Source organism: Lithobates pipiens, unplaced genomic scaffold (assembly GCF_037356315.1).
Source record: "Lithobates pipiens isolate NorthernLeopardFrog02 unplaced genomic scaffold, aLitPip1_a1.2 Scaffold_8, whole genome shotgun sequence".
NCBI classification, from domain to species: domain Eukaryota; kingdom Metazoa; phylum Chordata; class Amphibia; order Anura; family Ranidae; genus Lithobates; species Lithobates pipiens.
In genome coordinates, this window is record NW_027507903.1 from 297,829,894 (window position 1) to 297,852,476 (window position 22,583).

At 46.4% G+C, this 22,583-nt stretch overlaps 1 protein-coding gene across 1 annotated transcript in view; it reads left to right on the top strand.

Moving 5' to 3' along the window:
* Positions 1–22,583, top strand: part of F12 (coagulation factor XII) — a 146,119-nt gene that overhangs the window by 115,740 nt on the left and 7,796 nt on the right. The window contains exons 12-13 of the mRNA XM_077472552.1: positions 8,338–8,478; positions 8,578–8,726. Coding sequence (XP_077328678.1) covers positions 8,338–8,478; positions 8,578–8,726 — 290 coding nt within the window. The remainder of the gene's footprint in view (positions 1–8,337; positions 8,479–8,577; positions 8,727–22,583) is intronic.

The following is a 22,583-nucleotide window of genomic DNA, read 5'->3' on the forward strand; positions in this document are numbered from 1 at the left end:
CGAGCACCCCAAACACCGCCTCCAAAGATGGCCCTGCGTCCTTCAGGAAAAGGAGCATGTCATCTGCATAGAGCGCTATACACTCCCTGATACCCCCCACCTCCAGTGCGCCTACCCCAGGCGACAGCCTCAGGGCTATAGCCAGTGGTTCTATGGCTAATGCAAATAAGAACGGGAAAAGAGGGCACCCCTGACGCGTGCCCCTGCCGACGCTAAATTGGTGTGAGACTGAATTAGCTATCTTGATACCGGCCCGTGGGGCACTGTAAAGCAAAGAAATCCAGGTCACATAGGTCTCCCCAAAGCCCATTCTCCTCAGAACTGTCAACATATACTGCCAGTCTACGGAATCAAAGGCCTTAGCCATATCCAAGGAAACTACCACTCTAGATCCCCTGTCAGTGTGTTCAATCTGTAGGTGGGTGAACAATCTGCGCAAATTTGTGTCAGTAGATTTCTGCGGAATAAACCCCGTCTGATCTATGTCAACCAGAGTCGTGATAACCTGAGAGAGTCTGGTAGCCAGTACCTTCGTTAGAATTTTTAAGTCCTGGTTCAGCAGTGCGATCGGCCTATAAGAAGAACATGATAGGGGGTCCTTTCCCGGCTTCGGCAGTAGGATCACCTGTGCCTCCAGCAAAGAAGCCGGGAGACACCTGTGTTCCAGGCAGTAATCATACAGTTTTTTAAGTCGAGGAACCAATTCTTCAATGTGCTGCCTATACCACTCGCTGCAGAAGCCGTCAGGCCCTGGGGATTTACGGGGAGGGAAAGACCTAATAGCTTTTTCAATTTCCTCAGTCGTGATGTCAGCCTCCAAAAAGTCCCTATCCGCCTCAGACAGTCTCGGTACCTGCAATGATGCTAACAACCCATCCAGCTCCGCTGTGTCGTAGGTCGGTATGGGTGCATACAGGGACTTGAAATAGTCCACAAACGTGTCTAGTATGTCCGTCGGGGTAGTCGCCCTGAGCGTTTCTAATACAGGGAATATTAGTTTGCACCCTTTGCTCAGCCACCAGCATGGCCAACAGTTTACCGTTCTTGTCCCCTTGTTCAAAGATAGATTCAGCCAGTTTCATCCTAGAGGTGTGTGTTAGATCAGAGTAATGGAGTGCCAAAGCACGCCTTGCCTCCAACAAAGCGCTATAAGTGGCATCCGACTGGTTGTTCGCGTGCTCCATGGCGCACACCCTCTCCCTGTCCTGCAATTCTTGGTCCTTCTGATTATGGGACCTGCGGGCCTGTTTGATGGCCAAAATATAGTGCCCCCGCATGCAGGCCTTAAAGGCATCCCAAACAATGGTGGCGTCGGCAGACCCCTCATTATCCTCCCAATAATGTGCAAAGTGTGGCGCTACTTGAGAGGACACCTCCTCCACCTCCAACCACCCCGGGTTCAATTTCCACCCTCTCCCCGCAGAACCCATGGCGGAGCCAATGTAAATAGACAAGGGCGAGTGATCAGAAAAACCACCCGCTAAATATTTTGCCCCCCCCTACCAATTGAAGCATAGCCGAATTTGCAAATGCTAGATCTATTCTCGAAGAAGATTTATGAGTTTTCGATAAGTGCGAGTAATCTCTGGTGATAGGATTTTTCCAACGCCAAACCTCTGTCAGGGAAGCAGCCGCCGCCCATGCAGAGAGGTCAGCCGACGCCACTCTAGATGCATTAGACGAGTCCAACGCAGTAGAAAGGATAGCATTAAAGTCCCCGGCTATAAGGAGAGGGAGATGCGTGTAGGGCGCCAATTTACCCAAAAGGTCATACAGAATCTGAATCTGGAATGAGGGTGGGATATACACATTCACCAAAACCATTTTACACGCACCAATATCTGCCACCACCACCACCAGAAACCTACCACCCGGGTCCGAGATCACATGGTGGATGGTGCACGGTACCGCCTTGCTAATTAAAATTGACACTCCCCTGGAGTAAGTAGAATATGTAGCATGCAGCGCTCTTTGTACCCAGGCTCTGCGTAAGGCCAGTACCCTGCTCCCATCCAGATGCGTCTCTTGCAAAAACACCACAGCAGGATTGAACGTTTTTAAATATTGAAACATTAAAGCTCTACGGAATTTATCATTAAGACCTCTAACATTCCATGAAACTACATTAAATCCCGATCCCGCCATCATTCCCCACGTGACTCATTAAACTTATAGTAACTTACTAACGACAGCAGTGATACATACAATTGTAGACTGAGATCGTATACAACATTAAACATAAAGATAAACAGTTTACCCTGGAGGGCTGCACCTACCCCACCCATTACCTTGTAGAACCCAAAAACACCCTGCTGCTGTGCAACAACAGAAAAAAACACGTACACGCAGCTTATCCCCAAACTGAGTCCAAAAATAGTCCTGGAAGGCATAGCCTTGATGGGTCAAAAAAGGACCCTTAGACAAAAAGTATAAGCCCTAGAACCGCAAAAAGAGGTTCAAGTGTAAACCAGAAGTCAAAAGTTATATAGACATAGTGTTCACGTGCTTGGAGCTCCCACTCCACTCGCAACACGTCCATCCTTCAGTGTAAAAAAACGGATAACCTGTGCCTCACTTCGTCTTCCACTAGCTAGTTCATCCAAGTGGGGGTAGAAACAAAAAGAGAAAAAAGAACTGATATAGGCAACCTGGACATGCGGCCCCACCCGAGGCAGGTAGTCTGCAGGAGACCGGACAGAAAAGGCCGCCATCAACTACCACCACCCACCCCCCACCCCAGCCAAAAAACGTCAGGCTGCTTGGTGGATAGCCAGTGCAGTCCAGGAGGAGACACTTATGTAGGGGAGACAGGCCACCCCGCAGCAGGGTATCAACCGCATGTGGCATCAAAGAAGAAGGAAAACAAAACAAGGACAGGTGGCTGCGAATCGGTCTGCCGTCAGGGAATCAGGAGTGACCTAGCAGGCCAGTTACAGCGACCGAAGCCATTGATCAGCTTCCGCGGGAGATTCAAAGAATTTCACCGATCCTCCATGTTGCACCCGCAGTCGGCTGGGATAAAGCATAGAATATTTCAACTCACGCTCACGAAGCCTCCTTCTGACGTCCGTAAAGGTCTTGCGTCGTCTCTGAAGATCAGCAGAGAAATCCGGATACAAATGCACCACCGTGTTCTCAAAAGGCAGGGTCTGATGTTTACGAGCCTCGCGCAGAACCCGATCTCGGTCCCGAAAATTAAGAAAGCGCACCAGGAAGGGTCTGGGAGGGGCCCCCGGGGGACCCCGACTGGTCGGGACCCTGTGAGCCCTCTCGACCACATACGTTGGTGGGACATCGGTCAAGTGAAGCAATGATTTAAAGAAATTTTCGGCAAATTCAGCTGGACGGTCCCCCTCCGCTCCCTCCGGCAGGCCCAAGACCCTGACATTGTTCCTGCGCAAACGGTTTTCAGCGTCATCCGACTTGGCCACCAGAGTCTGATCCGTACGCTGCAGCGCTTGAATGGCCTCATCATGACGGTGAGTAGTGTCCTCCGTTGCTGAGATGCGCGATTCAGTCTCCGAGAGCCTGCCCCGGAATTTATCAAAATCCGCTCTTATAAGGTTGCATTCCTCCGCCAGGTGGTCTATGCGCACCAACAAGGATGTTCTGATTTGCTCAATTGCTGCCAGAATAACAGTGGTATCATTAGTTGGAGGCAAAGTGGGTGCAGCTGGATTAGCCTCCTGAGGAGCCGCCTGCTCCATATCCGCCATTAAAGCCTTGAATTGATTTAGAAAATCACTATGAGACTGCGCAGGCTGTAACGGTGCCTTCTTAGCCGCAGACTTGCCTTTGGAGGGCATGAGGAAAAGATGACGGCAAGCTGGCCTGAAGTATACTTGTGTGCAGAAAGAGTGTAACGGCCCTTTAAGAATAATCAGCTTCAGGGGAATGATCAGGAGCAAAAAAAAAAAAAAGAAAGACACACAGTTCAGGAAGCTCCAAAGATCCTCTCACAGCCAGAAACAAAGCCAGATAGCATGTATACAGTCCTGCCTTGTGTTGGGATAGTGGATCAAGGCCCCTGGAGATATGTAGTACTTGCAGTGCTGCTGCCCAGTATAGAAATCAGCAGAGAAAAGTGCCAGGGCTGCCACCCTCTCTCCCTCTCCTCTCTCCACCTCTCCTGTGCAGCTAGTAGTGCCCCAAGGTTAGGACTCACCGCTCCAGCAAGGATGTGACAGGGCCTCCACACAATATACAGTCCTCCCAACTGCGGATGTACCACTGTGCGGCCGTTCGCGGCCGATTGCTACGGAGTGGGCAGCCACCGCATCTGCAGCCGGCGGTATGTCCCGATGGTGCGTCTCCTTCCCGCGTCCCCGTGCAGCCGAGTCCCGCACTCCGGTACTCTACAGCGGTCGGACCGAAGGCTCCACAGGCCGCAAGATGGTGGCCGGACACCGCGCCGCGACTAGGCCTCAATCCACGGATCCTCCAGAAGCACCGCTCCCCGCGCCAAGACTGCCTCCCCGCTACTCAGCGGGATGTCAGAGGCACAGGGAACAAGAATTGGCCGTCTCCAAGAAGAACCTAGCGAAGGATGGCATAGGATTTAGTTCAGGATGGCAGGAGCTCCAGCACCACACGTCCTCCTAGGTTCACATCCGGCCACGCCCCCCAGAAAGACTGCCTTTTAAGCAGCGCTTGTGGAAGCCTCCTGTACACTTGTCTCCGAACTTTGCAGTCCCACTCTTGCCTCCTTCACCTCCCATGCCTCCTGGTACCGTCAGTCTGTGGAGATGAACCCATGCACTTGGGCTTCATGCGTCTCTCTGCGGATGAGAGAACCCTTAGGAGGAGGGAGAGATTGTGCCTTTATTGTGGCCAGGCAGGTCACTTTTTGAAGGCTTGTCCTACCTGTCCAGGGAACGCCCAAACCTTGAGGTCCTGTCACAAACAAACCTTAGGTGGCGTTGTTTCATCTCCAGATATCCAGAAGGATAAGCCCCTGGTTTCGGTTACCCTTTCTTGGGCTGAGTCGTCCGTCAAGATACAGGCTTTAATTGAATCTGGGGCTGCAGGCCAGTTCATTGATGCTGCTTTTGTATTGAAAGCACTCGATTCAGCTGCACCTGCATGACACTCCACCTGCCATTGAGGCTCTTGACGGGAGACCTCTACAGCCTGTCCATGTGACTCATGAGACTGCGCCATTGTCCATGGCCCTGGGGGCTCCTCACCATGAGATAAACTAATTCCAAGTTATTTCCTCACCTAAGCTTCCATTGGTTATTAGTTATCCTTGGTTACAGAGGCACAACCCCTCTTTTGATTGGCTCCATGCTGAGGTTCTCTCCTGGTCGCCACAGTGCAGTAAGACATGCTTCCAAAAGGTAGCCAAGGTTCTGTGCACCCTCTTCACTCTCCTCCCTGCCGGGGGAGTACCGCGATTTTAGTGATGTCTTTGACAGGTCAAGCCAGTAGTTTGTCTCCACACTGGTCGTATGATTGCGCAATTGACCTTCAATCTGATGCCATACACGATCGTGGCCAGGTTTACCCTTTGTCGGTCTTGGAGGATAAGGCCATGCTGGTGCTGGTTTCTTCTTTGTGAGGAAGAAGAGTGGTGAACTGAGACCTTATATTGATGCCTATCCAAATCCGTTGATTACTGAGTTATTTGACTGCCTCATGGAGCAACGGTTTTCATGAAGCGTGATTTGAGAGGGGCATACAATCTTGTGAGGATTAAGGAGGGCGACGAGTGGAAAACTTTATTTAATACCAGAACAGGCCATAATGAGTACCTCGTAATGCCTTTTGGCCTTTGTAATGCCCCGACAGTTTTCCAGTAATTTAATGATGTCCTCAGAGATTTGTTGCAGTTCTGTGTAGGGATTTATCTTGACAATATCCTCATATTTTCCAAGTCCCTGAAGAGCCACCACAAAGATGTCTGTCATGTGCTTCAGAAACTAAGAGAGAACAATCTCTATTGTAAATTGGAGAAGTGCGAATTCTTTCATGAACAGGTTAAATTCCTGGGTAATGTCATTTACACTGCTGGTTTTTTGATGGACCCAAAGAAACTTTCAGCACTCCTACAGTGGCCCCGACCCATGGATTTAAGTTCTCTGCAGCATTTTCTTGGCTTTGCCAACTATTATCGGAAGTTTATTCATAACTTCTTGTCTCTGGTCAAGCCCCTGACTGATGTAACTAGAAAGGATGGTAACCAATAGAGTTGGTCTCCAGAGTCCATTAAGGCCTTTGAGAGTCTCAAGGCTGCCTTTGTTTCTGCTCCTGTGTTGGCACATCCTGATCCTACGTTACCTTTTATCCTTGAGGTTGATGCTTCTGAGACTGGTGTTGGCACCCTTTTGTCTCAACGTCCTACCTCTGAGAGCGCTATGCGTCCTTGTTGCTACATTTCCAAGAAATTGTCACCTGCGGAGTGCAGTTATGAGATTGGTGACACAGAGCTGTTAGCTATTACTTTAGCCCTGAAAGAATGGAGACATCTCCTCCTGACCATAAGAATCTCACATTTTTGTCTGAAGCTAAACGCCCCTCTCCCAGAAGGGCGCAATGGGCTCTTTTTTTGTCTAGTTTCAATTACATTGTCTCTTATCCGGTCCTAAGAATGTAAGGGCTGACGCTTTGTCACAACTATTTTCCTCCACTTCCAAGATGGAGCCGTTCCGGTTCCTGTGATTCCTCCTGATCATATTCTGGCTACGGTTCGCACCAGTCTCACTTCTCCTTTGGGTGACAAAATTCTCACTGCTCAGGTCCATGGTCCTCCTGAGAAATCTAGTGACCACTGCTTTGTCCTGGAGAATTTCCGTACTGCCATGCTCCAGACGTACTATTCTCCCTAAGCTGCTGGCCACCCTGGGCAGAATCAACTCTTTTGGGCCATTTCCCAACAATTCTGGTGGCCTAGTTTATTTGCTGATGTAACTGCCTTCGTAGCTGCCTGTTCTGTGTGTGCTCAGAGTAAGACTCCATGACACCTTCCAGTGGGCCTCCAACAACCCATACCCAATGGAGAGGCCCTGGACCCATCTGTCTATGGATTTCATTGTGGAGTAACCCAACTCCCAAGCCAACACAGTTATCCTTATGGTGATTGACCGGTTCTCGAAAATGTCCCATTGTATTCCACTTAAGAAGTGTCCCACTTCTAAGAACTGGCTTTGATTTTTGCTTGGGAGATTTTTCGCTTACATAGGCTACCCAAGGTGATTGTCTTGGACAAGTGTAGTCAGTTTGTGTCCGCAGTATAACGGGGCCGCAGAACGAGCCAATCAGTCCTTGGAGCAATTCCTACATTGCTATATTTCTGACCATCATAACAATTGGTCAGACCTTTTACCTGAGGCGGAGTTTGCTCACAACTGTGCCTTGAATTCTGCTTCCCGATTGTGCCCATTTATGGTGAACTATGGTTTCCAGCCTTCCATGTTGCCTGACTCATTTGTTCGCAGAGTATCCTGCTTTAGAGGAGCATCTCCGTGGCTCCAGATCCTGCTTGCTATGCTACTACGCTCATCTCTGGCTCCCTGATGTTTTGGCTTGTCTGACTATCCGTTCCAGTTCCTGAACTCTGACTATGTTTTGACTATGTTTACTCTGTTTATCTTTTTTTTATTATTATTAAAACAAGTGTGATTTGACTGTAGTTCTGACTCTGATTTATGGTTTCTGACACCGATCTATAGTTTAACCCAGTAGAAATCCTAGTCCCCAAGGTGAAAATCCACTATACCTCCTGTTCAAGGAGTTTGCTGTTGACATCATCTACACGGGAATATGTTTTAACCCTTTCTATAGTACTAAAGACGAATGAGCTCATGTTGCCAGCATGCATATGTTTGAAGTGTTTAACTGCATTAGAAATGTTTTTATTGTTAGTATGGGCAGCCCCGTTGTAATGTTTGCTAATCCTAGTACGTAAGCACCTAGATGTACAGCCCACAAAATGCACTCGAAAACGTAAATCACATTCTTTATGCTTTAAGGTGGCCATGTTGCTTCTTTGCAGATACCGTGCAGGGAGTGAATGTTGTCTTTCTATGATGGGAAGTATGTTACTGTCATTCCCACTAGGGGAAAATAAAGAAAAACAATGCTTGAAACAAAAAAAGAAAACAAATGAAGCCACTATATCAAAGACTGGAAATGAATAATATATTACTTTCTTTTTTGTTCTTGGGTTAAGATTTTGAATACATGCATGCAGCCATCTGTCACTAATGGTCATGTATTCTTATATTTAGCCAATATTAGGACCAGGTAAGGCAGTATTATAAATCACGGAGTTCAGGAAACATTTTGAAATACCCCACACACTACTTTTTGTTAACTACTATGGTTTTCCCCCCTCAGCACTGGTGAGACTTCAAGATGTGGATGGAGTGTGTGCCCAGTTCTCCCAGTTTATTCAGCCTGTATGTTTACCAAAGAACACCATGACAGCTGCATCTGCACAACATTGTGAAGTGGTTGGTTGGGGTCATCAGTACTCTGGTAAGTAGCTCAAATATGCTGTCATCGGATAGAAGATAATAAAGGTATTAGGAGGAGTCCACATTTCTTTAGAAATTTACTATTATTTTGTATTCATAGGGGCCGATCATTATGCCTCATATCTGCAGGAAGCGCATGTGCCGATTCTTTCCAATACACAATGCCAATCTCCCCTTGCCCATGGTAGTAAGATAATGGCTGGTATGATGTGTGCTGGCTTCATGGAAGGAGGTGTTGATGCATGCCAAGTAAGTTAAAAATAATGTATAGTCTTTTGCTTTCAGATATACAGTACATGTAGCACAGACTATCTATCTATGACTATTGTAATTTCACAGCAGGCTCTGCCCATTGTCATAATAACCAAGCAGTGGCTGCATCTGACTGAATGCAGCTGCTGTTTGGTCAGGGTCACCAATGTTTGACCCGGGTTCCTCAGATTTTTCAATTGAGGGATATCGGGAGGGAGACAGCTGACAGGGTCATCCACTGAGTGAATTCCATCTGGTTCAAAAATCGTATATAGCATACGGCCAGATTTATTTATAGCAACTTTGTTTATATGTATAGTTTGCAATAATTCAGCATATTTATAAGTCTACTGACTTAAAGTGCCTACTTTAACCTTTTACTATGGGATCAGGAAGTACATGTATGTTTATAATGAATATATGTGCAGCACTAAATAAGAATGGTCATAATGAATAAGACCGTATATAGTACAGTGAAAAATAAATAAACATTGACGTTTAACACTCTTAATGACACACGTGCAAACACATGAATAAATAAACTAAATATAGTCCACAACGTGATGGAAGGCAAATAGATAAAGTCCACAAATGGAAACCAAAATATTATGTTAATCCAGGTAAGTGAATGACCACCTTAGAACATCAGTGGAAGGACAAGTGCGAAGAAAGGATAATGCGAGAAGTCACCACCAACATAAGGAAGACTTACCAGAGCTATTGGACTCAACAAGGCATATGCTCAATGAGTCGTCAAGACTTGTGGTGACAGGACACCAGTAGACAGGGACATCCACGTCTGCAAACATTGGCACAAGCGGCTGGTGATCACACTGTCCCTCAGATGTCTCCCAGCAAAGAAGGAAAACTCACAAGTAGGGATGGGCCAAACGGGCCCCTGTTTGGTTCGCACCGGAACGTTTGAATACCATGAAAGTTTGGACCCAAATAACAAACCCCATTAAAGTCAATGGGATCTAAACTCCAAAAATCAAAAGTGCCCATTTTGAATGCTTATATGAAGGTAATTGGGCATACAATGGTTATAGGGTCCAGGTCCTGCCCTGAGGGACATGTATCAATAAAAATAAAAGTTTGTGAATTTTTAAATGAGCAGTGATCTTTAAAGTGAAAGCTTAAAAATGAAAAATTCTTTCCAATATAGTGTCTGGGGGGGGGGGGGGGTCCCCTTAGTCTACCTGGCAGATCTGTACCATGTCTAGAATCTGCTGCAGCAATAATTGCATTTATAAAGCCAAAAAATGAAATTTTCCCTGCAAGCTACCTTTATTTTGCGCAGCAACAGCTGGAGAGTCAGTGTGTATGATGAGGCGACAATGTAGTGCACTGGGAACAAGATTAGAGATTTTTTGGATACATTCTGGTGTTACTTTGACTTTGGATAGAAGTAACGGTGCGTAAAAATTGGTCTTTGAGTGTCGGTGGCACCTTCCCACCATAACCCTATAGAGGTACTCTTGATGAAAGCAAGAATTGGCCTTGCTGTAAAAAATTGCAATGATATGCACTTGTCAAACTTTTGCAGAAAAATTGGTCTTTGGGTGTTAATTGTGTCCATGAAACCTATACTAAAAACATTCTTCCAGATGAAATGATTAAACACCCTCAAAGCTAGGCAGCCTCAAAGTCCTGCAGAGATTCCACATCCCAAAAAGACTTTAATCAGTGACATTGGCATCAGGGGTAGGGATGAGCCGAACACCCCCCTGTTCGGTTCGCACCAGAACCTGCGAACAGACCTAAACTTCATGTGAACTTTAGAACCCTATTAAAGTCTATGGGACTCGAACGTTCACAATCTAAAGTGCTCATTTTAAAGGGTAATATGCAGGTTACTGTCCTAAAAAGTGTTTGGGGACCCGGGTCCTGCCCCAGGGGACATGGATCAATGCAAAAAAAAGTTTTAAAAACGGCCGTTTTTTCAGGAGCAGTGATTTTAATAATGATTAAAGTGAAACAATAAAAGTGTAACATTCCTTTAAATTTCGTAGCTGGTAGTCTTTTAAAATCACTTGCGGCTATTGTCGGGTCCCGTAATACAGAGAACACTCAATGAGTGTTCTCTGCATTAGCCGACAATTCATTCATTCATTGATAAAAAAAAAAAAAAAAGCGTGGGGGTTCCCCTAAATTCAATTACCAGGCCCCTCAGGTCTGACATGGATATTAAGGGGAACCCCATGTCAAATTTTAAAAAAAAATTTACGTGGGGGTCCCCCTAAATATCCATAACCAGACCCTTCAGGTCTGATATGGATATTAAGGGGAACCCTGCATCAAATTAAAAAAACATTGACGTGGGGGTCCCCCTAAAAATCCATATCAGACCTTTTATCCGAGCACGCAACCTGGCAGGCTGCAGGAAAAGAGGGGGGGACGAGAGAGCGGCCCCCCCTCCCTCCTGAACCGTACCAGGCCACATACCCTCAACATTGGGAGGATGCTTTGGGGGTCTGTGACCCCTCAAAGCACCTTGTCCCCATGTTGATGAGGACAAGGGCCTCATCCTCACAACCCTGGCCGTTGGTTGTGAGGGTCTGCGGGCAGGGGGCTTATCAGAATCTGGAAGCCCCCTTTAACAAGGGGACCCCCAGATCCCGGCCCCCCCCCCTGTTTGAAATGGTAAGGGGGTACAAAAGTACCCCTACCATTTCACAAAGAAAGTGTCAAAATGGTTAAATAAGACAAACACACTTTTGAAAAATTCCTTTATTAAAAATAAAAAAAATAAAAAAAAGATTCCAGCGGTGCTAATCCACTCTTGCTATCCAGCGACGGGTCTCCGGGGTCCAGCGATGGATGATCATATCCAGCGACGGGGGATCTCTCAGTCCAGCGCTGTCCATACATCCTTCTTCTGTCTCCACTCCAGAGACACTGCAGAGAGCCCAGCGCTGACATTTCTTATATTAGGAGGGCGGGGCCACCCGTCACCTGACCCCGCCCCTCTGATGCTGGAGAGGGAAGCCAGGGGTTCCCTCTCCATGTCCCCTCTCCATGTCCCCTGGGGCAGGACCCGGGTCCCCAAACACTTTTTACGACAGTAACCTGCATATTACCCTTTAAAATTAGCACTTTAGATTTCTCCCATAGACTTGTATAGGGTGTTTCGGCTTTTCGAATTTGCTGCGAACAGCCCAAATTGTTCACTGTTCGCTGAACAGGCAAACAGGCAATGTTCGAGTAGAACATGAGTTCGACTTGAACTCGAAGCTCATCCCTAATCAGGGGCTTCAAAGCTGGTAATCCAGGACTGATTCATTTTTATAAAAGTCAAACGGTCCATGAAGTCTGTGGACAGACGCATCCTATGATCAGTAATGAAACCTCCTGCAGCACTAAATGCTGTTCTGAAAGCACGCTGGATGCAGGGCAGCTCAACAACTCAACAACATACTGGACAAGTTCTGGCCAGTGGTCTATTCTCATGACCCAATAAGTCAGTGAATCATCAGCTGGAAAGCTCTCCATCTCTGTTTTGGCCCAGAGGTACTTGTGCACCAAGTGATGCAGACGCTGCCGATGGGATGTGGAAGCTGACAGCCCTGGGCGGTGAGGACTAAAAAAAATCCGAAATGCCTCACTTAGGCGGACACCTTCTCCAACGCTCCTCTCTTGACCAACAGAAGACTCAAAACTACGTTTTCCACCACACTGTAACCTACTGGAGTCAGGAAAAATGTTCAATAAAATGCTCTTTAACATGTCCTCAAGAGATTTTATCTTCTGCACTCTCTGTGGGGATGGGATGAGTTTTGAGACCTTCCCCTTATAACAGTGGTCAAGGAGGGTTGCCAACCAGTGCTCATCCTTCTCCTTTATGTCACGTATTCTTGGGTCCTTTTGCAGGCTTTGAAGCATGAGGTTGCCCATACGCCTCAAATTTGCCAAGGCTTGAGAAGCAGACTCCTCGGGGTCACTCAGGATGACAGCATCTGGAACTTCCTCCTCCCAGCCACGTACTACTCCCAAGGGTCCTGGGGTTGGAAAGCCATCGCTTACAGATTGACGCATGTCTTCCTCTTTTTCAAAGCCTATGAAAGTGCCAGAATCCTCCTCCTCATCATCTCTCTCCTCCTGTGCGTTCTGTGACATAGGAATGATGGTGTCTGGATAAAGTGGGCCTTGAGAGGAAAAGAAGTCCTCCTCTTCCTCCTGCTGCTCTGCCTCCAGTGCCCTGTCCATAATGCCATGCAGAATCTGCTCCAGCAGGAACACAACAGGGATTGTGTCACTGATGCATGCACTGTCACTGCTCACCATCCTTGTGGCCTCCTCAAATGGCAACATTACATTGCATACATCCTTAATGATCAGCAATGGGCGTGGGAAAAAAAGCCTAGGTGGCCTGAGCCTGTCGTCATACCGTACTAGCACAAGTACTCATTGACGGCTCTCTGCTGCATGTATAGCTGAGTTCCACCTGGTGGGCATGTCACAAATCAGGTGGTTTATGGGCAGATGGAATTCCCAATGAATTTCAGCCAACCGAGCACTGGCTGTGTATGCCCACCTGAAATGGCTACGGACTCTTCTGGCTTGTTTTAATACATCTTGCAATTTTGGGTATGTACTTAGGAAACAATGCACCACCAAACTGAGGACATGTGCCAGGCATGGCACATGCGTCAACTTTCCCTGTCTAAGGGCAGACAGGTGGTTTGAGTTATTATCGGACACCCCATTCCTGGCTCCAGCTGCGTGGTGTGAACCACCTCTGGGCCTGTCCCTGCAGAGCTGCAAGAATCTCTGCTCTTGTGTGGTTCTTGTCACCTAAACATACCAGCTGAAGCACTGCATGGCACCTTTTAGCCAGACTCTGAAAATAGCCTTTTGAACGCTTAGGGAGTACCTCATGTTCATAGGACAATTCTGCAGAGGAGGGCATGGGGGTGGCAGAGGAGGAGGAGGAGGTACAGCTCACAGGTCTGATCATCACCACCAGCTGTATGGAGACATGGGGTCACAACAAGCTGCAGCACCAAGCCCTGTCCTGCATCCTTTTGAGTTGCAAGCAGCGTTACCCAGTGTACCGTAAATTAAATATATCATCCCTGCTCATGCTTGCTGGACCATATGTCAGCAGTAAGGTGGATTTTACAGCTGACTGCCTTGCCCAACGATGCCAGAACATTCCCTTCCACGTGATGGTAGAGAAATGGCACGGCCTTACATGAAAAGTAGTAGTGACTGGGAACCTGCACATTGTGCGAATTCACGGGAGGGGGCAGAATTCACCAGACGGAAAGCCAGAAATTGGAGAGTCAACAGATTTTACAAGCTTGCATTCAGACTCTGGGCATGTGGGTGGCAGGGACTGTATTTTTTTTCCACTGCAGCAAATGGGGCAGAGATATTTGCCGGCTACAGTCTACAGCTGGTGGTGTGCTGCTAGGACCTGGGACACCCTGTGCTATACCATAATCCCTGTCAGTGGAGGCTGCTGAAAGGTAATGACTTTGTATCACAGGGGCAGACTGAAGTGGGTGAGGAGGAGGAGGAGGGACAGATTTGTGCCCCTTTTGTGTGGCTTTTAGGTGCTCTTGCCAATGGGCTGAGTGGTTGGACGTTAAATTCCTTCTTAGGCATGTGGTACCCAAATGTTTGGTGTTTTTGCCACGTTTGATGTGCCTGAGGCACAGTTTGCAGATCGTAACAGTGCGATCTGCTGTAGATCTGCTGAAAAAGGCCCAGACAGCTGAGCTTTGGGGAGTGGGCCCGGAGATAACAGCTACAGAATGTGATGAAATAGGGTGGGTGCTCTCTACTCTTTCTTGCTGTTTGCCTCCTTGGGGTTTTGCCGCTTCACTTTCAGTTTCCTCCTCTGCTCTATCTGGCACCCAGTTCGCATCAGTGACCTCATCATCATCATCATCTTCATCTCCTCCATCTTCATCATTACCACTGGAGAAAACTTGGCAATACGCTGCGATTTGGGGAACATGAATGCCAATTTGTCTACCAGTGTTTCTCCCTCTCTCTAGGCTCATGTTCCCGTCATCCTCAACCTCAGAACCAACATTTGAATCCAGTAATGGTTGGGCATCATCAAGGAACAAGTGGCTGATGCTGTGGTCATATAAATCAGCTGACTCCTCAATGGCTGATGTTGGGGCTATGGCAGGAATAGATGTGGATAAGGTGGCAGATTTATCCACTCTGGCAACTGCAGGGGACTGCACACTTGTCTCTGCTTATGTGACAGAGGATGGTTTTGTAAGCCAGTTCACCACCTCCTCTGCATGCTGTGGCTGGATACCACAGACAAACTCACTAAACAGAGGAAATTATGCCCTGCCTGAGGACTGACCACCACATCCACCTTTGCCTGTGGACACATTTGTTGCTGACCCCTTACAGTGCCAAGGGAAGGTTTGCCTCTCCTTGTTGTCCTCCCAGACATTATTGGAAGGGAGGGGCGGTGCTTATAAGCAAATTTAGAGAAGACGTTGAAATCTGTACATAGATGCACTTGTACATCTTTAATGTAAAGAGGGGTTTGGTGCACTTTAATTTGAGTACTCACACCACACACACACTCCATGGATACACTATAATATACTGCAATATAATGTTCCAAGCGTACAGTGAGGCACAGAACTATATGGCGTTAAACTGGCAGTAACGCACACAAAACGATATGGCATTAAACTGGCAATAACGCACACAGAACTATATGGCGTTAAACTGGCAGTAACGCACACAGAACTATATGCCACTAATCTGGCAGTAATGCACACAGAAGTAAATGATGTTAAACTGCCAGTAACACACACAAAACTATATGGCGATAGACTGGCAGTAATGCAAAAAACTTTATGGCATTAAACTGGCAGTAACGCACTCAGAACTATATGATGTTAAACTGGCAGTAATGCACACAAAACAAAATGGTGTTAAACTGGCAGTATTGCACACAGAACTATATGGCGTTAAACTGGCAGTAACGCAATCAAATAGACGGTGTTCAATCATCACTACACTGAACTGTCCCTACTCTAGTAATACACTAATGTCAAGATTACTGACACGGTCTCACTACACTACACTGAAACTATATGAGCTGTTCCTACTCCACACTAATGTATGTGTAGCACTGACCCCCGAAGGAGCTGCTGGTTTTATTGAGTGCTTCTCTATCTAGGGTTTCCTGTGATAGATGGCCCAAAGAACTGTGAAAACTGACACTGAATCTTCTTTTGGGTTATTTATTTGAAGCAGAAAACAAGTCTGCCACAGACTTGAGTGTAGAATACTTGAGTAGAAGTCTCTGCCACAGACTTGAGGAACAGGGACATAGGGACATATGAGGGTGAGCCGTGACAACTTATTGAGCTTCACTGACCGCCCTTTCCTTCCGAACGGAAGCTCCATTTTCCGAAAGGTAGTGGTTGTCCTTTTCCGGTCATTCCCGGCGACTCAGGCTTCGCCTCTCTTCACCACACGGCGAGCGTCATGAGATGCCAACCCGACATACACTATAGGACGCTGCTCATCGCGAATAGAGGTACTCTGGTGACTGTCTTGGCGCAGCGCTGTCTGATCCCTGGTTATCTCAACTTTAGATTAAAACAGCGCACATGTTTTTTAAGTGGACAGCAGCCTGCGATAAGTGAATTGCCAAGTTACTGCAACATGGAACTATGAGTCCTCTATGCTTTGGCTACCTGTTAATAGATCTATAGCCGAGAGTTAACTTGTTTCCTGAAGGAAGGCGGCACAGTGTACTATTACTTTTGCTTTATTCCTACTTTTGGATTTTTACTTGACTGTGCAATAAGTACATGCCTCACTGTTGTGCTGGATATTAATGATTTTACCTCTGTGCTTCTCTTTTGATTAAATGTGATATTTTTAATTAATTGATTGTATTTATGTTGAGTTCCACTGAGTGCTGATTATAAATTGACACTAAACTAATATTCTACACTGACAATTGAAGCAAAATAGCATAGTATAGCACACTAACTAACCGAAGCACTGAAAAAAGGCCTGTTCTATCTCTCTCCATGCAGAAATCACACTGAAAATGGCTGTCATTGATAGAATACTTTTATACTGTGGGGCGGGAATGGCTGTTCTCCGAATGACCGAACAATGAAAGTTCGGCCTGAACTTATGCTTGGGCCGAACTGTTCGCCCATCCCTACTCACAAGATGCAACAGTTAGTAGAGAGTGAAGTCAGCAAACCAAGGCAGCAGTCCATGGGGTATACCAGGAAGAGGCGTCGGGAACAGGCAGAGTCAGCAACCACGATCAGCGTTAATCCAAAGGAGTAGTCCAAGAAGCGTAGTCGGGAACATGCAGAAGTCAGTAACCAGAAATACAATATGTTTAACACCAACAACCAGGAAACAGTACAGTGCAAAAGTATTCACCCCCTTGGCCTCACAACCTGGAATTAACATGGATTGTTTGAGGATTTGCATCATTTAACTTACAGAACATGCCCACAACTTTGAAGATTTTTTTTTATTATTGTGAATCAAACAACAAATAGGACAAAATAACAGAAAAAGTCAATGTGCATAACCATAGGTGTGCCAGGTATACCTGGGCACAACCTAATCACTATGTGAGGTGCCGATTCCCCCTACTGCCCAGGCTTCCCCCCTTTCCTGTTGGCCCCCCTGCCCTGCAGTTGCTGCTGGCTTTCCTCCTCCCCTCCCCCCTGGAGGATGTTTCAGGATGGACAGCAGGGGACAGCAGGGGACAGCAGGGGAAGGGGCTAGTAAATATGTAATTTAATGACCCCTTCCTTTTCTAAATGAACACAGTATATACACTCACTGTGTCCATTCATAACGTAAGCATAGAAAAACTGTATTTCCTTTGCTTCTCATTCATTAACTGTCCCTCTGAGGCTGCAGAGAAAGGCGTGTGTGACTGAGCTTTGTGGTGCACACCCTAATGCAATAGGCTGCGCACACCTATGTGCATAACTATTCACCCCCCTAATGTCAGTACTCTGTAGGGCCCCCTTTTGTGGCTATCACAGCTCCAAGTCACTTTGGATAAGTCTCTATGTGCTTGCCACATCTTACCACTGGGATTTTGCCCATTCCTACTTGCAAAACCGCTCCAGCTCTTTCCAGTTGTATGGTATACCCTTGTGAACAGCAATCTTTAAGTCTGACCACAGATTTTATTAGATTGAGGTCTGGGCTTTGACTAGGCCATTCCAACACATTTACATATTTCCCCTGAAACCACTCAAGCGTTGTCCTGCTGGAAGGTGAACCTCCGTCCTACCCTCAAATCACACACAGAGTGGTACAGGTTTTGCTCAAGAATATCCCTGTATTTAGCACCATCCATCTTTCCCTCAACCCTGACCAGTTTCCTTGTTCCGACTGCTGAAAAACATCCACACAGCATGATGCTGCCATCACCATGTTTCACTGTGGGGATGGTGTTCTTTGGGTGATGTGATGTGTTGGGTTTGTGCCAGACATAGCGTTTTCTTTGATGGCCAAAAAGTTCAATTTTAGTCTCATCAGACCAGAGCACCTTCCCCCATACATGTGCCATTTTGTTTTTTTGCTGAAAGTTATGGCTTTCTTTTGGCCACTCTGCCATAAAGCCCAACTCTATGGGGCGTAGGGCTTATTGTCATCCTATGTACTGTCATAAACTAGATGTGACCAGAACTGTGTGACTGCGACAGAGGGAACCAGACATAAATAGGTGAAAGTAAGTTTATTAAAGTAAATGCTTATAAATGTGAACACACCACCAATACAAACTCAGTGAACAAACCAAACAACCAACAGTGATAATAAACTAACCAGCATATGTAGCAAAAGGGAGTACCACAATCGTAGTCAAGCCAGGCCAGGGTCATAAACAGGAGATCAGTAGATCGGGGGCCAGGGGTAAACAGACAGGGAACAAAATGGAGGGATCAGGCTGCAGGGCAAGGATCCAGGGATACAGGAGCAGATACAAACAGGTCCAGGATACAGGAATCAGGGTTCAGGGTCAGGTTGCAGGTCAGGGCACAAGGACAATACCAGGGAAAGGTGTGTGTGCACTTGCCAGGTATTTATACTATCACTGCTATCAAAGTCATGTGATACCTGATTGCAGAAGGTAATACCTGTTCCACACTGCCAGGATCCCTCCGCTGGTAGATGCCAGTACTGTGGCCCAAAGATGACAATTCCAGCAGGGAAAAGCTCTTCTGACAGCTCCAAACTGCCAGGAGACACCTGCTGGTGGATCTCAGTACTGCACGCCAAATGATCGATATCACCAGCGGAGGGAACCTTTCTTGACATGTACAGATACTCCAGTCTCTGATGTGGAACTCTGCAGCTCCTCCAGGGTTACTTAGGTCTCTGTGCTGCCTCTCTGATTAATGCCCTCCTTGCCTGGTCCATGAGTTTTGGCGTGCGACCGTCTCTTGGCAAGTTTGTGGTTGTGCCATGTTCTTTGCATTTGGTTATGATAGATTTGATGGTGCTCTTAGGGGTCATCAAAGATTTGGATATTTTTTTACAACCTAACCCTGACTTGTATTTCTTAACAACATTGTCCCTTACGTGTTTGGAGAGTTCCTTGGTCTTAATGGCAGTGTTTGGTTAGTGGTGCCTCTTGCTTAGGTGTTGCAGCCTCTGGGGCCTTTCAAAAAGGTGTGTATATGTAATGACAGATCATGTAACACTTAGATTGCAAACAAGTGGACATCATTTCACTAATTATGTGACTTCTGAAGGTAATTGGTTGCACCAGAGCTTTTTTATGGGCTTCATAACAAAGGGGGTGAATACATACGTACATGCCATTTATTTTTTTTTATTTCTGAAAAATAGTTTTATGTATATATTTTTCTAATTTTACTTCACCAACTTAGACTATGCTGTTCTGATCATCACATATAATTCAGATTTAAAAAAACAATGAACTAAAGGCTGTAATGTAACAAAATAGGTAAAAAGCCAATGGGGGATGAATATATTTGCAAGGCACTGTACATTTATAATCTTCAACGCCAGTCACTGCATTAGTGTGAACAGGCCCATAAAGTGGAATCCCCCTCCAAAATGCAAGCAGGCAGGCTTTTCTCTTTTTTGCAGGGGAGACATAGCTAGCGTGCCCTCATAATATGGTGAGCACCATTTTAACTAAGCAGATAGTCCAGTTTTAGGTCTATCTGCATCACCCGCAACAGTTTATGTTTCAGAGTGAAATAGAAACGGCCACAGGGCCTGCTCCTAATTAACAAAGGGAATGCAGCAGTTGTCAATATAGGAAACTGCCAAAGATCCCCACTAGGTCAGACCTGGCATACAGGATGTGACCTGTAAGCATCAGCTTGCATTACTCTCTCTGCTCGTATGGCCTTGTACACACAATACGAAAATCAGAAGGGAAAAGTAAGACGAACTGTCTGCAGATTTTTGGATCATTAGTACGGTGCATTCGACAGACGATTTGACTTTTACATCAGACAAAAGCTGGATGTGCAGGCTATAAAATTTTTGTCGGACATGAACTCAATATCTAATTTTTGGATGATCAGTACAGAAATCGTCACACAAAAGTCGAAAGTACAAACACGCATGCTCGGAATCAAGGAACGACTGGAAAGAGTTTGGTCTTGTAAACTACCGTTCGTAATCTAGAATCAAAGCGGGGGTCCGCCCACTGCTGCAAAAATTTAAAACCAGCAGCTGCGCATACTGACTTTTAATAATCGGATACTTACCTGTCCTGGAGTCCAGCGATGTCGGCACCGCATGCCTCCTCCATTGCGAGTAGGGGAATCCTACTGCGCATGCGCAAGGCTCCGTTCCTCTCTCCTACTGGCCCGACAGCCAGGGAAGGAGGAGGGAGGAGGAGGGAGCCCAGACATTGACATCAATACCCATGGCTGAGGCTCCTGGAAGTGGGATCAGGATACCCGTGAAAGACAGGTATTCTGCCCCCCTCCCCACGAAAGGTGCCAAATGTGGCACCTGAGGGGGAAAAGAGTACATCGAGCGGAAGTTACACTTTTGGGTGGAACTCCGCTTTAACATTCGTGATGCGGCAATTGATGAAATGTCGAAATGCAGTGCTCATTCTCATCTTTAATGAGATAATAATGAAGCTGCTTTGCTAGTGATACTGATGTAGTTATGCCAAACGTATTTTAAAAGGCATTTGTTTTGTACCATCTGAAAATCGCGAATCAACGCTCACCAAAATTCTACTAACTCCTACTAACACTAAATTAGCATAAGGGGCCCAAAGAGTGGTGCTTGAGAAATTAACTTCCTCTTTATACTCTCATAGTACGTCACTACGTTCGTGTTTGTCAAACGGCAATTTGCGGATAGTTAGTATGCTAGACAAAATCCTGCACATGCGCTTTTGACAAAAATCAAACGGTCGGTCGTCCGACAATGAAACTGTGTGTTTGAGGCCTAAGAATCAGCAGTCCTCCTCAGCTGAGTGAGGGGGTGGGGTAGAACAGGCAGAGGAGCCCCAACTCCAGCTATACTGTTCTGTGCTGTATCTGTCATAGAAACAGCATAGAACAGGGAGTGGATTGCTTCTAATTACCAGAGGGGCTTCATTTCCAAAGTTCAGCATTATGCTTGCACCACTCTTAGTTCATTTACAACATTAAGTCCTTTTGCAAAAAATCTTCTTACCTGCCTGCTTGCAAACAATGTTCTTGGCATGGCTTGGTGTTAAAGTTGCTGAACTGGGAAGAAGAATGCATGAAAATGTCAGTGCCAGTAAGTGAGAGCTCGTAGATGTTGCATCAAGGGGAGAAGGGGGGAGGGGAGAGGAATATAGGTAGATTTCAGTTACATATACTATATATATATATATATATATATATATATATATATAAAACACACACAGGGCTTTTCTTCAGCGGGAACACGGGGGAACGCAGTTCTGGCACCTCCACCTCTGAATGTATGCAATGGCAAGGAGTGCTGGGTTGTGCTACAGTGTCTATTGATGCTGGCTGCTGATGGATCTATTGTTGCTGGAGGGGATCTATTTCTGCAGAAGGGTTGATTGCTTCTGGGGAGGACTATTGTTGCTGGTGGGGGATATATTGTTGCTGGGGTGGGTCTTATGTTGCTGAGGGGGTCAGTTGTCGATGGGAGGGGGTCTACTGTTGTGGGAGCAGTCTAATATAGCTGGCTTCTAGAAGGTCTATTGTTGCTGGGTGGTATTTTGTTGTAGGTGGTCCATTGTTGTGGGGGGGGGGTCTATTGTTGTTGTTGGCTGTGGGGGATCTATTTGACTGCTTTTCTTATTTTCAAACAACAAAGGATTCGCCCTGGGACTTTAAATTAAGTGGGTACTGTTTCCGCCAGTAAACATAACAGTAGTAAATATAATATATGGTTTATTCAAGTACAATTGTTTACATGGATAAATAACATTAACGGTTGCCAATATAAAATATATAAACAAGGAGTATTGGTACATAAATGTAGAAGTAGTACATGGTACACGGGCATCATACTACCCGACTAGTTTCGTGAGATCCAGCTCGCTCTTCAGGGGTGGATGTGTGTAACAATGTACCTAGGATGAACAAAAATATATATGTTTGGCAATATAGCACAGTATTAGTTATAACAGTGCAGGGTAGGAGGGGTTGTAGGCCCCCCCATACTTACCACTGAGCTTGGCCATGGCTCCAGGTGTGCAGCCTTGAGACGGCAGCAGCGTATGCCTCCCCTGGGAGCTGAGGGGGCAGGATCAAATGGGACCCCAACCAGGGCCAAACGGAGAGCAGGCATGGCAAAGGTGTAGTGATGTATCCCTAGGGTCCTCATTGGTCGATAAAACGTATGGGCTGTGAACATAAGTATGTT